General features: G+C 40.9%; 1 protein-coding gene across 1 annotated transcript; it reads left to right on the top strand.

The window, feature by feature from the left end:
- The first annotated feature begins 6,952 nt into the window (after positions 1–6,952).
- On the top strand, positions 6,953–18,188 carry SLC67A2 (solute carrier family 67 member 2). Its single transcript, XM_076359892.1, has 6 exons — positions 6,953–7,055; positions 9,423–9,510; positions 10,820–10,863; positions 12,153–12,282; positions 14,363–14,572; positions 15,115–18,188. The coding sequence occupies exons 1-6, from the start codon at positions 6,957–6,959 to the stop codon at positions 15,903–15,905; spliced, it is 1,362 nt and encodes a 453-aa protein (XP_076216007.1). The 5' UTR covers positions 6,953–6,956; the 3' UTR covers positions 15,906–18,188.
- Positions 18,189–18,558: the final 370 nt, after the last annotated feature.

Here is an 18,558-nt window from a genome sequence, read left to right as displayed (position 1 = left end):
GCAGGATGTTATCCAATACACCTACACGACCAATTGTCAGCAGCGTGATGGGCAGACATACAAAGTATAGTACACCTTGTCCATTAAATCTTTGGCTGGCATTCATCTTACCTAACACTAGACAGCTGCAGGGTAGCTGACTCCAATTAAGCTGGTCACTTCAGGTTTCCTTTACAGTCACATTGGCACTTTTATGGCACAGTCCATCTGACCTATTTTTGGATGACTACTTCAATGTGCAATGAATCACACCCTAAAAGCATAATTACTTCCCCCCCCCCCCCCCCCCCCCATTAAAAGGGGGCCTGGAATAACTAGTTTGAGATATGACCACTTTAATCTTAATACTACAGTAAATCAGGCCACAAATCACAGAATGATTGAGGTTGGAAGGGACCTCTGGAGGTCACCTTGTCCAGCCCCCCTGCTCAAGCAGGGCCACCTAGAGCTGGTTGCTGAGGAACATATCCAGGCAGCTTTTGAATATCTTCAAGGATGGAGACTCCAGAACCTCCCTGGGCAACCCATGCCAGTGCTCAGTCACCTTCACAGTAAAAAAGTTTTTCCTGATGTTCAGAGGGAACCTCCTGTGTTTCAGGTTATGCCCCTTGCCTCTGGGCACCACTGAAAAGAGCCTGGCTCTGTCTTCTTTATACCCTCCCTTCAGGTATTTATATACATTTAAAAGATCCCCCTTGAGCCTTCTCTTCTCCAGGCTGAACAGTCCCAGCTCTCTCAGCTTTTCCTCATAGGAGAGATGCTCTAGCCCCTTCATCATCTTAGTGGCCCTTCATTGGACTCTCTTCAGTACGTTCATGTCTCTTTTGCACTGGGGAGTCCAGAACTGGACCCAGCACTCCAAGTGTGGCCTCACCAGTGCTGGGTAGAGAGGAAGGATCACATCCCTCAACTTGCTGGCAACGCTTTGCCTAATGCAGACCAGGATACCATTCACCTTCTGTGCAGCAAGGGCACATTGTTGGCTCATGTAAAACCTGAGTAGAGATTGTAGAGAGTGCAAGTCCTCTACACATGGATGAAATCAAGCCATTCTGAACACAGTTATCACTGCGTCATTCATTCCACATGAGCTATACTAAGCTTATGAAGAGACAGATGATGGTAACTACTCTTCTGCCTAAGGACAGAAGCAGCCCATATCCCAGCAACAGCTTCAACAGGAACTCAACAAGAACAATCTTCTTTATGAGCTATTATATCTACACATTTTTATGTATCCAGGGATTATATCACACACTCTTATTAACTGTATGGGAAGTAATGAAAACTACAGCCTCTTCCTCCCATTTCTATTAGCACAATCTGGTGCAACACGCATCTGCAGGAACACGCGTTAGACTTGCAGCCACCCAGATGAACAAAGCTGCAGGGTGTACATCCCACTGGGGCCCTGCCTCATACCCTCCCTGTGTTCAGGACTTTGACACTCTACAAAGCATCACAGAAAGAGAAAACTTTAGCATGACTGTGAGTGGGTCACTGTTTCATGTATCCTGTTCTGCAATATCTTACATTATATCTGCATCACATAAAATAGGTAAAAAATATGGGAAGGTACAATATTTTTAAATCGAGTCACGATACTGATTCAAGATGTGATGAACCCATGTCCCTGCAAGTATGGCAAGATAACTAGAACCATCAGAGGTACAAAAAGATGCATCTGAGTTCCTCACATCCTTGATGAGTGCTCTAAACTTCTCTTGCAATTGTTAAGAAAGCCAGGCCAATACCATTAATGTTTCCTGCTGTGCTTCAAAGGAATGACTCATCCCTGCGTGCAATTTACACAGAAATGAATGAGTTGCCTAATTTTAGGAGGCGTTTCAGGCAGTTTCCCATGGAAGCAGTTACGCGCCTGCACCCCAGAAACAGTCGGAAATTAAGAGTGGCAGCCTTCTTCAACATTTCTATTGCTGTTTTACATGTGTCCTTTCACAGCAGGAAGCTATGATGAATCTCACTCTGAGGCAGTAACTCCTCCCATCTACTGCACAGACACTTTAGTACGTATTTTAGGATTTGATTCAGGAAGCCTGAGGAACTAGCCTACAGTCCTTTCTGTACACTTCCAGCTTCCACAGAGCTCCCAAGGTTAAAAAAAAAACAAAACAAAACAAAACCATAGGCTGAGGGGGTGTGTGTGTGAAATAAGGGTACTGTAGTACGACAGGAAATGGACTAGAGTCAACAGGAGTCACCCGCGCCATCCTCTGCTCCAGAGCAGGATCAATAGTATCTAAACCATTCCCGGCATATTTATTTTATCTGTTAAACATTAATTGAAAGAAACACGGAAAGCTACGTGGTCTTAGTTATACTGCCATGGAAAACTCCATAAGGGGAGAACTAGGCCCAACACCTGAAATAATTCCTTCCTTTAACAAGATTTTTAGAAATGTTTTCTAAGTCACTGTCATGCCCACCAGCACTTACACCTTTGAGGGTGGAGTCAATTAAAAGGTTTCTTTCCACATTTCTTAAATCTGCAGATCTTTTCAGAGAGATTACACTTTAAATGTCTTTAAGATTAACAGCGGTTTCCAAACTCAAGTTCATTTACGGTACCTCTTAAAATGTTCTGGACCACTGGATTGTAACTTTTTCTACTGGGCTCAATTTGTATATGAAAAGTTGAAATGACTGTTGAATGTTACCCTAATGATCTGAAGCAGTAAACCAGAATGAAATAAGTCATTGTTAGATTCGCTAAATTTGATGACAAATTGTACATTTGGGGGTCTTGACCTTACCTATTTGTAATGTGGGAATCCAAGAATATGTTCCATTGAACTGCAATAAATTGCTGTAGTTGTCTTAGATCTGTCTTACAAAAGTATTTTATAAACTTTAAGAATTTATAAGGTTAAAATTTCCCCCCCTGTTGAAGGAATGAAAGGATCTGTTTTTCAAAACTTTGTTAGATTTCAGATGACTTCCATCAGTGCTTTCACTATGTCACGGCTTGGAGCACAGGCAGCCACAGAGCTGGCTGCGGAAGGGCTGCTGCAGGCTGCCTCAACTCCTTGCTTGGCAGGCGTCGTGGTTTAACCTCAGTCAGCAACTGAGCACCACGCAGCCGCTTGCTCACTCCCCCCCACCCGGTGGGATGGGGGAGAGAATTGGAAGAGCACAAGTGAGAAAAACTCGTGGGGTGAGATAAAAACAGTTTAATAATTGAAATAAAATTATAATAATATGATAATAATACAGAAAGCAAGTGATGCACAGTACAATTGCTCACCACCCGCCGACCGATGCCCAGCCAGTCCCCGAGCAGCGGCCCCCCCGGCCAGCTTTCCCCAGTTTATGTACTGAGCATGATGGCACATGGTATGGAATGTCCCTCTGGCCAGTTTGGGTCAGCTGTCCTGGCTGTGCCCCCTCCCAGCTTCTTGTGCCCCTCCAGCCTTCTCAGTCGGTAGAGCATGGGAAGCTGGAAAGGCCTTGGCTAGTGTAAGCACTACTGAGCAACAACTAAAACATGGGTGCGTTATCAACTTTGTTCTCACCCTAAATCCAAAACACAGCACTGTACCAGCTACTAGGAAGGAAATTAACTCTATCCCTGCCGAAACCAGGACAGCAGGTGACACCAAGCATTTGCCACAGTGGATGTTTTTAGTAAAGGGTTGCAGATCCCTCAGCCCTTCTCCTCATTAGCAAACTGAACTTCAGACATTCTCCCTTGGACTAGTTCTCCTCCCATTCATAATGAGGCAAGAACGGCTCACTGGGGAAGGCTGAGGACAGTCTGATCTCCAGGAGCCCGACACTGTAAGAAACGTTCTTTCTGCCATTAATGTCTCTTGTGGTTTTTTAACCCTCTCCATTTATTCAACATTGATCTTCAATTAGGACAGCAGAACTGGACACAATGTTGCATTAGTATTCAGACCAAATAACTGATACAAAAGTAATAAAGTTTTCCCACTTTTCTACTTCAGGTTCCTCTATTTCTTATCAAAAGATGGAGTTTGCTTTTTGGGCCACAGAATAAAAACTTATGGTTGTTGGTTCTTTACTATGACTACCAAGTTCATCTTATAATCACTGACTGCCACAGAGGAGGTGCACCCCCTAAGCGTGTATCATGCTTTGTTTCTAGCTGTGCTTTTATGCTTAGAATACTTATACATCGTGAAAGCTGAGTACTCAGATTGTGTTGTGTCAGTACTCTGCATAATTTTCCTGGTCCTAGCATTATCCCTAAAATCAGTAATTTTGATTTCATCTCTTCTTCCAGGTCATGGAAAAAGGGTTAGAAATGAGAGGACCATCTAAACATACCCCTTCTTCAGGGAAGATTATCCATTCACAAATACAGTCTGGAGACATCAAACAATTCTGAATCCACATGCTGTTTGCCATTTCTGAGCATGTTTTGCTCTACTGTCCTTAAGAATCATCCAGTAACGAAAGTCAAACACCTTAAAGTAGCAACAAGTCAAATACTATCAATATAGTACACTGACATTAAGGTATCATTTTAACCAACCATGTAATTCTGCCCCCAAAGATATTAGACTGGTTTTATTTTCCTTAAGACTGTGATAAATGGTCTTCATTGCATTTCATTCCTTTAACTGTTAGTCACTTCCCTTATCAGTCATACCAGCACTTTATTTGGGAACCTTTATCTTAAGATTTCTTTATTTGGGAGCCTTTATCTTAAATTTTGTAATTGCAATGACAGAACACGAGTGGGAACCTCTGAGGTAGCAGGAACCATCTGCGTTCAGTTCAAAGGCAACAGAGATATTTGCCATGTTACTATATATTAATGCCTTTTTCTTATATATTATGCAAAAGTAAACATGTAATATGCACAATTCTTTAATAATCTAATCAAGTTTGCCAGTACAAAAGCAGTAAGAGATTTGTTAAAGGAAGAGACACCTATATATTTTCCAAATATTTTTTTTTGCTCTGTGAACAGTTTGCACTGACAATGTTATTGGAGCATCAAAAAGCTCGGCTATTCTCTGCTTTACAAGCCATTCTGCATGGAGATAGCTTGAAATAATAGACAAAACTAAGAAAGAGTTTTCATTGTCAGGGAATTCAATATTCCTGCCTACAATACTTTGTCCCCATTGTATTAGATCATTTTGATCTTCAGAATCTGAGAAGAATGCAGAATTGCTAACTCTGGTTTCTGAAACTTATAGCAGAGACTGACATTTACATAGAACCTCAAAAATTTCACTTGGGCTCAGTGTTTGCACAAAAGTCAATATGCCCTATACCCCAGGAACAGTACCTAAACCCTTGCAAGGCCTTTTAATCATCCACCTCCTTAATAGTTTCCTTTGATAAATCTTCAGGCCTTTTCCATTTCTTCTATCAGAATTAAAATGACCAAGGGTAAAATAAGCGCACTATTGAGCCGACAATGTTGTGTCAATTCCCATGATGCTCCAATATTTCAGTATCTTTTAACCATTTTGTCAATCTCAGAGGAATTGTATGCAACTGTGATCTCCATTAATGTTATACGCAGAATTTTAAAAATCTCACTGAGAGGATTTGTTATCCAAAGTGGCCTCAGAGAACTAAACTAATATGATGTATTGGTTAAGCCAACTACAAAATATCACAGCCACTGGGATATTAAACAACTGAGTTATTCTGGAGACTCTGATAACATCTTTGCCCCTATGCATATGGTAGGCTAAGCTTTGCCTTGGTATCTTATAAATAAGCTGCATATCTAGGAATATGCCTTGCTTTCCAGTTTTTTCTTTGGGGTGGTGGTGGTGGTGTTGAGCTTAATTCTTCATAACCATAAGGAAAACCACATTCCTTTTTCCTTTTTTGTGACCTAAATCTGTTGAAGACCCTCGATCCTGTGATATTTATTTCTTCTGAAAACACGAAGATAGAACTTAAGTTACCCTACTGTCAGTTATTGATTGATCATTCTCAAACTTCATCAACTGGTGCTAACTTTTAAAATTTAAAAGTCATAATTTTTCAAAGCTTCTTCTTACTGATAATTAAAAACAAGCTAAAGCATCTCCTGTTCCCTTGTGCATTTTTGTTTCTTTTTAAGGTATTTAAAACTGCAGCCCTTCCATTGAACCCTGGCCTAGCAAGTACATAAAAAAATCCCCTCTGCCTCCAACGTAAAGGTATTTTGCATGTGACAATCGCTTCCATCTGTACATCTCAGAGATTTAAGAATGCCGTTTTACTTCTTTGGACGCAAATACGTTATAACACAATAGCCGTCCACAATTCCAGCTGTCCCTGACTGTAATGGAAACGCAGCACGGCAGCGTACACGCTAAGCAGAAAGAGGAACGCCCTTCTTCCCCGGCTCAGTACCACAACCACCAGCCACATATCAAGGCAGGAAAACACCTCATCATCAGAAACACTTGATGACGGCACCGGGCCGAGCCCTGTGAGAGGACCAAGCAACAGCAGTAGCGGTGGGACCCAGCCTCTCTTCCCCATGAAGGAGGCAGGCTCGGAGCTGCGCAGGTTCAAAAGTCATCTTTCTACAGCAACCGAGAGAACGGTGCAGGGGACCCGTTACCACGCTCCTAGGGCGCATTTCTGCCCCCAAAGCCCCTCCACCCTACCTAGCTCTTCCTGCTTTCCTTAGAGCCTCAGGCCCTGAGGTGACGGGTTACAAAACTCTCCACTTACAAACCCGGGAAGAGGCAGGAAGGTTCTACAGGTGCGGGGGGGGGGAGGGGGACAGGAATCCCGACGGCCTCCGTAAACCTGCAGGGATCCTTATTTCTCCTCCTCGCCTGAAAAAGAGGAAACACACTCGTTAACGCAAACAAAACACCAGGGTTTGCCCCCGCTCCCTGCCCCATCGCCTCCATGTTCCTGCCGCGCCGCCGGCACTGCGCATGCCCAGCGCCGCCGCCGCGCCGCCGGCCGCTACGGGGCGCGGACCCGCGGCCGCCGCTGGCCGGATGGAGGAGGAGGAGGAGGATGGAGGCCGGAGAGCCGCGGGGAGTCCAGCGGCGGCGTCCGGCCGCTTCGTGCGGTGCCTTTACGCAGTGGGCTTCCTGGTAAGCGGGGAGGCGGGGTGCGGCGGCGATGGTGCCCTTCCGGCGCGGCCTGGGACGGGCGGCCGTGCCTGAGAAGGGAAACGATCCCCACCCCACACCACCCGCTGCCCGGCCCCGCGGCTCCGGGGCAGCCGTTGGAGGGGCCGCGCTGGAGGCAGAAGAGGGGGGACGGCCCCATAGCCGGCTCCGGAGCCGCGAGATCCCCTCAGGGTTGTCAGGAGATGCTGCAAAGCCCGAAGTCGGGCAGACACCCCCCACCATTACCCTCCCCGTGTCCTTTGCCGCTGCCTGGTGGGCGCCCCCGGGCCCCAGCTCCTAGCGGGCTACCCCGTTACGCTCCAGATAAACCTGCTGGGTTTATGAGGTACATCGCTTCGACTGCCTTTTTTGGGGTTTGAATGTTTGTAGCGATAGTGGTTTGTAGCGCCTGTATTGTTTTTGACGTGCAAACAGTCGCGCAGTCTGATACAAAGGTATGATTTTTTTATCCGGTGAATGAAATGGAATAGCGCAGCGCCCTTAAAGCTGAGTGTTGCCTTACGCTTATCAGAAAGCTGTTCCTTGTTTCCCTGAAATACCAGTGCTTAGTGTAAACTAAAAAAAAAAAAAAAAAAACCAAAAAACCACAAAAAACCCTGCCCAACCCCCCAGAAAAAAACCTGTGCTTTTTCTTAAAAAAAAAAAAAAAAAAAAGAAAAACCCTTGCTGAAAGAACATAGTGTATAGACCTTAAAGAAGGTTTGTATTCTGTAGTGATTCATGAGCCTTGGGAAAATGCAGTTTAATTAATTTAAAATTAAAAGGGATAACTTGGAAAATGAGTACAAATTTGCACTGTGAAATGTAGATATATTCTGTTACCTCCCTTTAGGTTGGGCAGTAGAAACAGTCTAGTTGGTTTGGGTCCTGGAGCAAATATTCCAGGAAAAAGTGTGTTAGAAAAATCTTTGCTTCTTAGCTCACTTTTAAACACTGTGGTTCTCCAACCCTGTAATACCTTGCTGACACCGAGCTAGAGTACACACAAATCAACCAAGAAGTGGGTGTCCTTTTAGAGGGTGTAGAGTGTGGTGAAATATCATAAAGAACTGTTGCCTGTGATGCAAGCTTCCTGTAACCAGGCAAATACAGCGTAGTTATCATTCGGCGTAAGAAATTACAGGTGAAATGAGAAATAACTGCCCATCAGAGGACAGCGGTTAATGGGTCTTGCTCTACCTGCGTGCCTGTGACAAGTCCAGTACTGCTAGGGTATATTCTGAGACTTGTCCTTTTTAACGTCTCTATCAATGACCTGGACGAGGTCATTGAACCTCTCTTCAGGTTTGCAGATGACACCTAAGATTGTGTTATTAAAGATGTTCGTAAGTCGTGTGCTCTGTTTGCTCATGCTGGTGCATTTAATAATGATTCTAACCTTGTACGTCTCAGTTTCAACCATCAAAAGATACCTAAAGGCAGATGCTGAGAATTTGCTTAGTGATACACATTGCTACAGTTATTCAGGCTTTGGGCATACTATGAAGGGCTGGTCTAGTTCAGCTCAAGCAGTCACTGATAAAAGGTGATCTTGCTCCAATAGATCCTCTGTAAGGTTCTGCTCTGATACAGGACACTGTATGCTGTGCCGGATAGTAGTAGTGAAAGAACTACTGGGTCAATGTGGTTAGCTTAACAAAAGATAAAAAATCAAAAGGAATAAGTAGGAGATCCTTGTACTGTTCAGGATGGGCAGTGTCCTTTGCCCTCCTGTTACACAATGTTTTTCACTTACGCTTTGCTTTTTTCCTTTTTTTTTTCATGTTTCTGTCTTTTCACTACATTTCGTAAATTATACATAAAGGCAGTCTGTAGGTAGGTTTAGATCTACCATAGCTTCTTCCCCGTTGTTGTTGAGAGTTAAAATACTGTAGATTTTCCAAATATACTCTCTTTGCACAAGTAAAAAGTATTTTTAGATGATTGAAATTACAGACCGCTTTGAATTTAAAATACTGGTACTGAGTACTTTTCTTGTTAAACAGATAAAGTTTAATATATGTTAAAGGAATATTTAATGTTTAAATATATATCTTCAGAATTATTGTATCTGGAAGGGGAAAGAAGATTGCCGTTTTCATAGTTTTAACTCCTCTGTGAGGCAATCCTTTATCTTTCAGTTTATGTGTGTTTGTAATTTTGTATATACTGGATGCGTTGTAGAGGTTACAGCATACCACATTGGCCATGAAAAATTTTCTTTTAATCTTGTATTGATATGGAAATAATTTAATTTTTTTTTTTAGAATACCGACTGTTATTAAGCCAGGTTGCGATCATCTTTGTAAAAGTGATCAGTTATGAAAACTTTTCCTGCCTTCTTTTCAGGATTTATTTGGTGTAAGCATGGTTGTTCCTTTAATGAACCTTCATATCAAATCTCTAGGAGCAAGTCATACAGTTGCTGGAGTAATAGGTGAGTTGCAGTACTTGGCTGATTTACCAAAGAGTAAGATAATGTGAACTGGATTATGCCTTACTGCAAATTCGACATTGTAACATAAATCTTCCTTGCTAGTAGCATAATGAAAAGTAAGGCCAATTTCCAAGTAAAACGGTAAGGGCAGCCATGCTGTGTTAGACCCAAAGACCTGTCCAAACTTGCATACTGACAGTAGCCAAAAGCAGGTGCTTGGGAAAGAGCATTCTTGGAAAGAACAAGGAAGACTTGCGGTAATACTTGTACAGATGCTTTTCCAGCATCCAAGAATTCACAGCTCAGCAACTTTGGGAGCCAGAGGTGTTGCTTTTAGTTTTATTGTTATTTACAGGCTTTGCAAACAGTACTTCTGCAGCTGGTTCTCCTGAGATTTCCAAAGCTCGTGATTGCTCCCAGTTTGATTAAATTCCTTGCAGCTGTCTTTTGACAAAATATTTATCGTCTTTAAGGAGTGTTTACAAGTAAATTCTGAAGGTTTGGAATTTTATCTTAAACATGAAGTGGTAAGATGAAGTTCCGTGGTTCTAAAGTTCTTACTTATATCTTATGGTACTGTTTATGGTTTGTAATGATACAAGTATGATATTCTTTATAGCTACGTGTGGTTGACATGGGCTCTGTTGCTCAGTTTTTTATTACTTTGCTTTTTTATTTTGGATGAAATTTAGCACTTTTCATGAAATAATTCTGGTTCTGCTCTGAGTTGTCAGAGTAGTATTTTAAGCAGCAATTCATCAAAAATATGTTTTCGTTTCAACAGTCGGCTTTGATTTTTAACTTTAAAAGATACTGGGTTTTGGGGTGTATTCTTATAAATGAAAGAGGCTGGCAGATGTTTTTCTCTGCTTCTCTTTGCTTCTCTTCTGTTACTAACTGCTGCTAAACTCTTAGCCTCCAAAATGAAAGAGCAGGGTCAGTGGTTTCTTCAGTGCTTCTGTGGTGCCTTGTAACACATTGAAGTGCCAAGTGGAAAGTAATTAGTGCCTCCCAGTAATGAAATTCGCTCCTGATTCTGAGAAAGCAATTATAAATGCCAGTGTTTAATACATAATACAAAGCAACATCCTTCTTCATTACACAATCGTACAAGTTTTCAGCAGAAACTATTTCCTTGGTTATGTGCTAAACTCCACCCTTGGTTTGTCCTGCTCCCTCTTCTTATTCTTTTAGTAAATTATTCCCAGAGTTTCTCTGATGTTTCCTTATTTAAAAAATCTGTGCAGTTCTCATTTTAAAAAAAAATCAGTTTAATTTTTAACATTGGTATTTTACTTGTTTCTTTTAGGATCTCTCTATGGTATAATGCAACTATTTTCCAGCACATTTGTGGTGAGTTCTAACACTGCATTCCTAAGTATGTTGGTATTTCTATGGATTTTAGGGGAAAAAAGGGATGAGGTTAATAATAGTGTTTCATGAAATTTTCAAAATGTTTATAGTGTTTATATAAACATTTTTGGTTGGTGAATCCAGTTTTTAGTTTGTGTGGAAAATGTTTGTTTCGTTTATAGGGAATTATCAAATTTTTCAAAACTAAACAGAATACAGTCTTTAGACAAAAACTAGAATCCAGATTTGGGCTCAGACATACATTACTGAGCATGTCTCAGTCACACAGGGTTCTCTTCGGTTTTGGTGCTAGTACAGCAGTTTTCTTCAATGCAGTAGCCTGTCCAAAAAGTAGTCTCACGAGTCAGCTCTCCATAAGCCTGTTATCTAGCATTTGCTTTCCCTGCTTAATGAGTAGTGCCCTGTAATTTGCCATATGGCCTAAATTCATGCATTATGCCTTTGAGCTTTGTTTGGTTTTGTTTTCTATTAGCTTTTGATTTTTTTACATCCTAATCTAAGCAGGAGTGCAAAGACTAAACATCAAGGCTGAACCTCTTGAATGTGTGCTTTACCTATCAATACCTTAGATCCTTGTGTTTAGCCAGCAGCACCTTTAATATTACCCTGGTACCTCCTAGCTTTCAAAAGAGCAGATTTGAGCATCTCATGAAAAAAAACTGTTTCAGGGTTTGTTATGCAGGCCACCTGGTATAATTTGCTTCTGTAATCTTGTGGCATTTTCTTTGAACTGCAAGACTGTTGCCTACTTTCTTAAAAAACTTCCTGTTTGGAATCAAGCTGCATGCAAGTTTACTGCTTGCCCTTCTCATAAATACTTCCTACTTGTCTGCACTCAGATGAGAAACTCCTCATAGCTAAGATCATTCCTTTTAGGATGCTCAACAAGTGTCTAGTACGTAGTGACTATTGGTGCAAAGAAATATTTGTGGTCGGTTGTGATAACATTTTCAGAGGGCCCCTACTACTAATATTTCATGGTGTTTATTGCAGGATTGTATTTTTAAAAGAGAGAAATTATTTTTTAAAAAGCTGTATGCATGACATGAAAAAGAATGATAGTTTCAGCAGGTGCACTGCCGGCAGGGCAGAACTCTGCTCATCACTTCCAGATTTTGAGCACTTAGGAATGTTGTGTAATAAGCTTATTAAGCTTTCATTGACAGTCCTTTGATCTCTTGTCTCAATTTAATTTAGAAGTACTCATTGTTCACTGTACATAGTTAAATGTTATAAAAAGCTAATTTTAATTTCCTGCTTTATAAAAGGGCTGCTGGAGTGATATAGTAGGAAGACGGTATTCCCTGCTTTCTTGTATTCTTCTCAGTGCACTGGGTTACTTCCTTCTTGGAACATCCACCACTGTGTTCCTGTTTGCCATTTCTAGAGTCCCTGTAGGTGAGTAAATGCTTTAAATTCCCTATAGTCTCAGCTTGAGAATTACTGCTAGAGAAATTGTGGTATGTGGATGGCTACATAGCATCATCATCCAGCAGCACCAACTGAACCCTAGTAATGGAAAAATCTCTACAAATCAAACATTCTCATGACTTTTTTTTCTGAAAATAATTTGAAATGAATACTCAAAAACTGTCACAACTTTGTGCCTCCTTGAGTGGCTGAATTTTATGAGAATAGGAGTGCAGCAATTCCTTGAAAGAGGCTATCGTAAGGTTAGTCATAACAATACACCAGATCACTGCTGGAAATCTTGGCCTGCACTTGCGATGCAGAATGGAATGATATGTGCATTATTGTTTTTTCTCATGCTGGAAATATACCTCAAAGTGATACTACAAAATTGGGCTGAAATTTTAGGTCACTGCTTCAAAAGAATATTTATGTTGTGCAAAAGCCTGTACGTTTGCAGCACTGAAGCTAAGCTTGTGCCAGGGTTCGTATCAGAGTTCTTATAATAGCTGAACGCCTATGTTGTGGATGGAGTGAGACTGCACTTCACTTGTAAGAGAGAAGCAACAATACACTTTATTGATATAAAACAGTGAGTTAACAAAGTTCAATGGTAAACGCGGCAGTGGTTTAACAAGATTCGATGGCAAGGTACACTTGATTACGTCCTGCATAGAGGACAGGGTCAGACAGAACTGTCAGGGACACCTTCCCGTTGAGTCATGAGGTTCAGAAAGGACCCCCTTACTTTCTAAACTCCTTCTCAGAGAGGAGTCTAGGTGCGGCTGGATCCAATCCTAGTCCCAGACTTGGTCAACGGTTTATGTCTAAAGGATTGTATACGTGCAATCAATCCTTTATCTTGCTTAGCTAAGATTTCAAAGTTTAGCATGCTATTAGTCACTTACCGAGTATCTGTTGTGGCAAGGAATCTCTCAACCTCCAGGAGTAACCCTGAGAGGCGTCCCTACTCAAGGAGAGAACCTGTCGTGCAGCCCGCTGCCATGCAGGAGAGCTCAAAGGGCACTTGGGCTGCTCGTTATTTATGGGGCTAAGGTGATTGACCCATAGTCATATTTGCATAGCGCTCACAGATTTTCACTGGTTAAGTGGGCGCATTGCTCACAATAGCCCTTGGCTATTGTGCTGTTATCTGGCTCCCAAATCCACTTTGAGCCGGACGCAGCTATCACCACCAGACGCATCCATTACGACTGCCCCGGTAGTTATCGCTTGAGCAGGGTTACGGGAGATAAAGGTCAGGTTGGGGGAGGGGGGGAGCAAACCATCACAGCCTATTGCATATATTCTGATATAATAAGCATTGCTATTGCTATGGACACGTCTACTGAAGGGCACTTTTATGGCCCATAGTCTTGATTTAGGAACTGTTCATATTGTTTCTTAATTTAAAAACAATTTGCTAATGAATTGTTTGATTGATATTTGATTACTCAGTAGAGGTAATACTTTTTAATGCTAACAGGACTGTGACTGTGACAGCATTGTCCCGGTCAGAGGGAAGGAGCATAAAAGATTGCATTATTAGTATTCCTGCAGCATGCTTACCCTTCTGTGCTCTTCCTTTGCTGCCCACCCGTCTCCCATATGAATTTGATATGTTACAATCCTGGAAATCTCCATACTCGGCAAAGTTGGTACAGAGCTATGTTCATAAACAGACACACCATTCCTACTCCACCATTACCCACTCGCAAGTTCCTATTTTAGTGGCTGTTTTATTCCTGGTGTGCTCCAGCACTCAGCATAGTTAGCTCTTCTTTCAGCAGGGCTGCAGGAGCACTCCTTTGACACAGATGCGTGAATAATTTTGATTCCTAAGTCCAAATCCTTGAACAGCCAGGATGATGTTCATGGCCAACATGCTGCATGACTCTAGCACTGAAGAATTTGTGGTTTATGGAAGCTTAAAAATAGATTTTGAACATTGATATTTCAGATAGCTTCTGTCATTTTTAATCTTTTGGACTGAGCAATACAGGTTTATTATTTTTCTATTTGTTTTGTTGTCTATTATTTTTCTATTCATGTTTGAATTATGTTGCAGGTATTTTCAAACACACACTCTCCATCTCTAAAGCCCTGCTTTCTGACTTGGTTTCTGAGAGAGACCGCCCTTTAGTAATGGGACGCTTCAATGCAGCCTCTAGTGTGGGCTTCATTCTGGGGCCTGTCGTTGGTGGCTACCTTACAGAGTTGGAAGATGGCTTTTATCAAACGTCTTTCATGTGTGCCTCTATCTTCCTTCTGAATGCTGGTAAGTTGTATGGCATATTTTGCATCTTGGGTCCCTTCATTCCTCATTTTTCTGTTTTTATGCCATTGTAATACCTTGAATTCATGGTGTGTTTACCATCTATGGCATACATGTTCTGTATACCGGTACTACCCTTTGAATTTGAACCTGTGTGGAAGGGTGGAAATTTTGAAACCATTAACCTCCAGATGCTTCTCCTCTGCATTGTATATATCACTTTTACAGTCAGACGCAGGAATGGGAATTTTTAATATGCCCAAAGATGAAGACTAGAAATCAGAATTTTGGCTTTAGCCTTTAGATTTGTTTATATGTTGCGAATGTGTCACCTCAGTGTTTTCCTTCCTTGCTTTCATCGCATTTAGAATTGAACTGATACTGTGAATAACACTAGACTTAATCTTTGTAATTTTTTGAAGTGATTGTTAAAATCCTTTTTGGAATTTTGATCTTTACACTAAGTAAACTTACAATCGGACTAATGTCTTCCATGTAAAGTTAATGCAATTGAATGAAATCAGCTAATTTCTTGATCTGTGTAGGTCTTGTCTGGATGTTACCCTGGAGTGAAGAAAACACCAGCAATAGGGAACATCAACAAGGCAACAAAGGAACAGACAGTTTTTCAGCAAAAGCAAATCGTGACCTGCACTTGAAATCAGGAACTAATGGAGCTATGGCAAGAGATAGTCTTTTCCAGTCCCCGTGGATCCAAGTTGCAACAGTGCTGAAGAGGATTAAAGGAATTGCGTGCTCTGATCTGTGGGATATATTTTTAGTGCGGTTGCTGATGTCTGTTGCTATATTGCTGTACTATAGTAATTTTAGTCTGGCCTTGGAGGAGAGATTTGGGGTGAAACCCTTGTTTGCTGGATACCTAATGAGCTATAGCAGTGCACTTGGAGTCCTGGCTGGTTGTCTGCTCGGACCAATAACAAGACTCTATCAGCACAACACTTACAGAATTTTGTTGCACTCCAGCACTCTTACCTGCACGTTGATTCTCCTGTATGCGTCAGCGCTGAGCATATGGATGGTCATTTTGTCTTCCACGTTCTTAGCCTTTTCAACTACTGTAGGTCGTACTTGTATCATTGATCTTGAATTGACCATTGGTGGGAATGAGGCCAGTGGTATGCTCCTAGGTGTTGGACAGTCTGTGACTTCAGTGGGACGTATAGTTGCCCCGCTCCTTTCTGGAATCGCTCAGGAGTTCAGTCCTTGTGGCCCTCCAAGTCTAGGGGTTGGACTGGCTCTAGTAGCTATTCTGATAATGAACGCGAACAAACAAAAATACTGCAGCCATGGAAACGTTAAGTTAAAAAATCAATAGCTGCAAATTTGGATTGCATAGATGTATCTTACAGGAGAGGCAAAGTGAATCAGCCTGGGGTGATGCTTACACATGCCAGACTTGTACAGTAGTAACAGGATCTTTTAAGAGGGCACATGATGTTCACGTGGAGACAAGTACATATAAATATTTCTGCTGCAGGGATTTTAGCTCTAGACAGATGTTATTCTAACTGGTACTACTAGAACACTTGCAAGAGGGACAGGTGTTGCTGTATCGTACTGGCTGGGATTTTTTTATGGATTTTTAACCTTTTTGGAGGGGAAAAAAAGAATGACATGAAATACACAAATCCTGCTTGTAGCTCACATCTGAAATGGTGTTTAGATTGATAGATTGTTAAAAGACAGAAATTGATTCTTATTATTTAATCAGAGGTTAATTTTTATTATTTAATCAGAAGGAGAATTTGCAATATAGCTCGTTAGCCTTAATTTCTTACGCTGTGGTCTGCTGCCATTTGTCTGCTGTGACAGTAGCTTAATTAACAGGGTGGCCGCTTACGTGATTTTGTTAAGCATACTTTGTCTACAAAACTTGCTGCACAGCATGATTTAGGCATCTTGGGGTAGCCATCCAACCCCTGCTGATTCCTGGTCTTTCCCAGGTAACAGAATTGGGTATATGCTAACTTCATGTATTAGAAGGCCTAAAATGGACAGTTTTATAATACTACGGGGTCATTCAGACTGAAACTGAGACTGAATGTAAGCCTTACTGAAACTTGAACTGGTGGTTTCTGTTTAGTAATAACTTCTACTGAGCAACTTTGTCATAAATTATTTGTTAATATTTCCTGTGCAATTTTTCTGCCTTCATTTTAAGAATAAATCTCTTTCTTAATTCTTTTGAATGACTGTTAAAGGTGTGCTGGAGGAACTAGCAGTAGTTCATGGATCTGGATTAATGCATTCTCTCTCATCTCTGGAGGCATAAGTGACATTTCAGTGGCAAGAGAAATACTGTTTATTTGTTGGTATTTTAGTCTTCATTTATCTGCACTGTTTAACTAATGAGAGGTTGCTCTCAGAGCTAGAGTGGGAGTTGTAGCACTCTCCTGTGCTATTTACTGTTCCAGCTCATACTGCTTGCCAGTCACCACTGTGTTCATTTCATTTGAAACATACAAAAAATGTATTTTGCATTGATAACGTTCCATATGCTTTTCCTAGTACTACTTGATGAAAGTACAAAGTCAGTTATGTATAATTGTTTTGTTTTTTTTAATTAAAAACAATTTAGTTAACTCCTTGAACACATCCATGCAAATAGTGTTGCTGCTTCAGGAGAGTCATAGATGGTGCTTTGCCTTTTTTTTTTTTTCTTCTTTACCTTTTCCAGTGCCTGCTATCACTTAAATCCTTGTTGAAGCCTCAGCAATTCCAGTGGCAGCACCATGGGAATATGTATAGAATTCTGAGTTGTCTTAATTTTATATATTGACATAATGAGTGTGTGTCTTATTACTGCTATGATTTCAGTACATATCCTCAGAGTTCCTTATTGTAATAATCTGTGTTTCATTTCTCCTTGGGAACTTGTGGCATTTTCAAGTGTCTTATCTCCTCTTGTCTTGCTTGGTACACGCCCCAAAACATTCTCGCCCTAAATTTCCTGTTTTCTTTCTTTCCATCTTATAAAAAGGCGTGGGGTTGGTTTTTTTTTTGCCTAAAACCACCCTTCTGTAAGTCAGGGACTTCTGTTTTGCAACTATAGCAAGGGCTGAAGGAAAAGGGTAGGAAAAAAAAAAACCCTCAAAAATTAATATATATGAAAGATTTAGTAGTTTTTACTATACTTGTTGGTTATATGAGGTAACAGATGACATTTACCCTTCTAAGTAGCTGCACTGATGAAAGCTGAATTCTGTAAACACTGTAAAATGCAGTTTATACTAACATATACAGCTGCCTGAATATTGCTTTTCTGCTTATAAAAACTTCACTGTTGTTTATACATAAGTGAAAAACGTGCTTTCCACAATCAGCAAATATTTTTGTTCTATTTTGAAAAATAGTTCTCTATATATGCTAAATAAAAATTACATAATTGATTTGAGAAATCTGTGGAAGGCTGTGGTCTCAGGGACATGTTGCAACTGATGTTACAGAAGAAAAATTTTTTACTTGTAGGCCAAAATGATTTCTGAAGTGCTGCAGAAACATTTCTTCTTTGTAAAGACTCAGTTACAGAAAAGTTGCCCTAATTTTCTTTTTTTTTTTTATTAAGGAATAGAAATAAAATGAAGTGACATTCCACATCTGTCATTTTGTTGCTCTGTTTTTTCCCCTCTTCCTCTGCTGAAACTATAGCACAAAATAGAGGTGTTCAAGTCAATATGAAGTGCAGATGTTTGTTGGTTTTTTTTTTTCTTCAAGCTGTTCCTTAAAATGATCATTTGAATCTGCCTACTTTTCACATAAAAGGCACAGGAGCCAAGGATTCAGCCAAGAAGTGGCTTGACAGTGCATGAAGAAGAAGAAATAAAAGAAAATAGAGAAATTAACAGTTTTGAGATGGAGTGCTTAAAGCTACTGTTTCCTAGTGCCTGGAGACCATGTTTGGATCCCCTGTGTTGTCTCTTAGTTGCCATAACCGTGCAAGTTCAGAGAATGATGAGTAAATGACATTC

The sequence above is a fragment of the Aptenodytes patagonicus genome, chromosome 1 (genome assembly GCF_965638725.1).
Source record: "Aptenodytes patagonicus chromosome 1, bAptPat1.pri.cur, whole genome shotgun sequence".
NCBI classification, from domain to species: Eukaryota; Metazoa; Chordata; class Aves; order Sphenisciformes; family Spheniscidae; genus Aptenodytes; species Aptenodytes patagonicus.
The sequence above is the reverse complement of the archived record's forward strand: the minus strand, read 5'-3'. Positions and strand labels throughout refer to the sequence as shown.

Coding starts and splice junctions, on each gene's coding strand:
- SLC67A2 (XM_076359892.1), top strand. CDS start 6,957: ATGGAGGAGGAGGAGGAGGATGGAGGCCGGAGAGCCGCGGGGAGTCCA. Junction 9,511..10,819: donor TACAGTTGCTGGAGTAATAG/GTGAGTTGCAGT, acceptor TGTTTCTTTTAG/GATCTCTCTATGGTATAATG. Junction 14,573..15,114: donor TATCTTCCTTCTGAATGCTG/GTAAGTTGTATG, acceptor TGATCTGTGTAG/GTCTTGTCTGGATGTTACCC.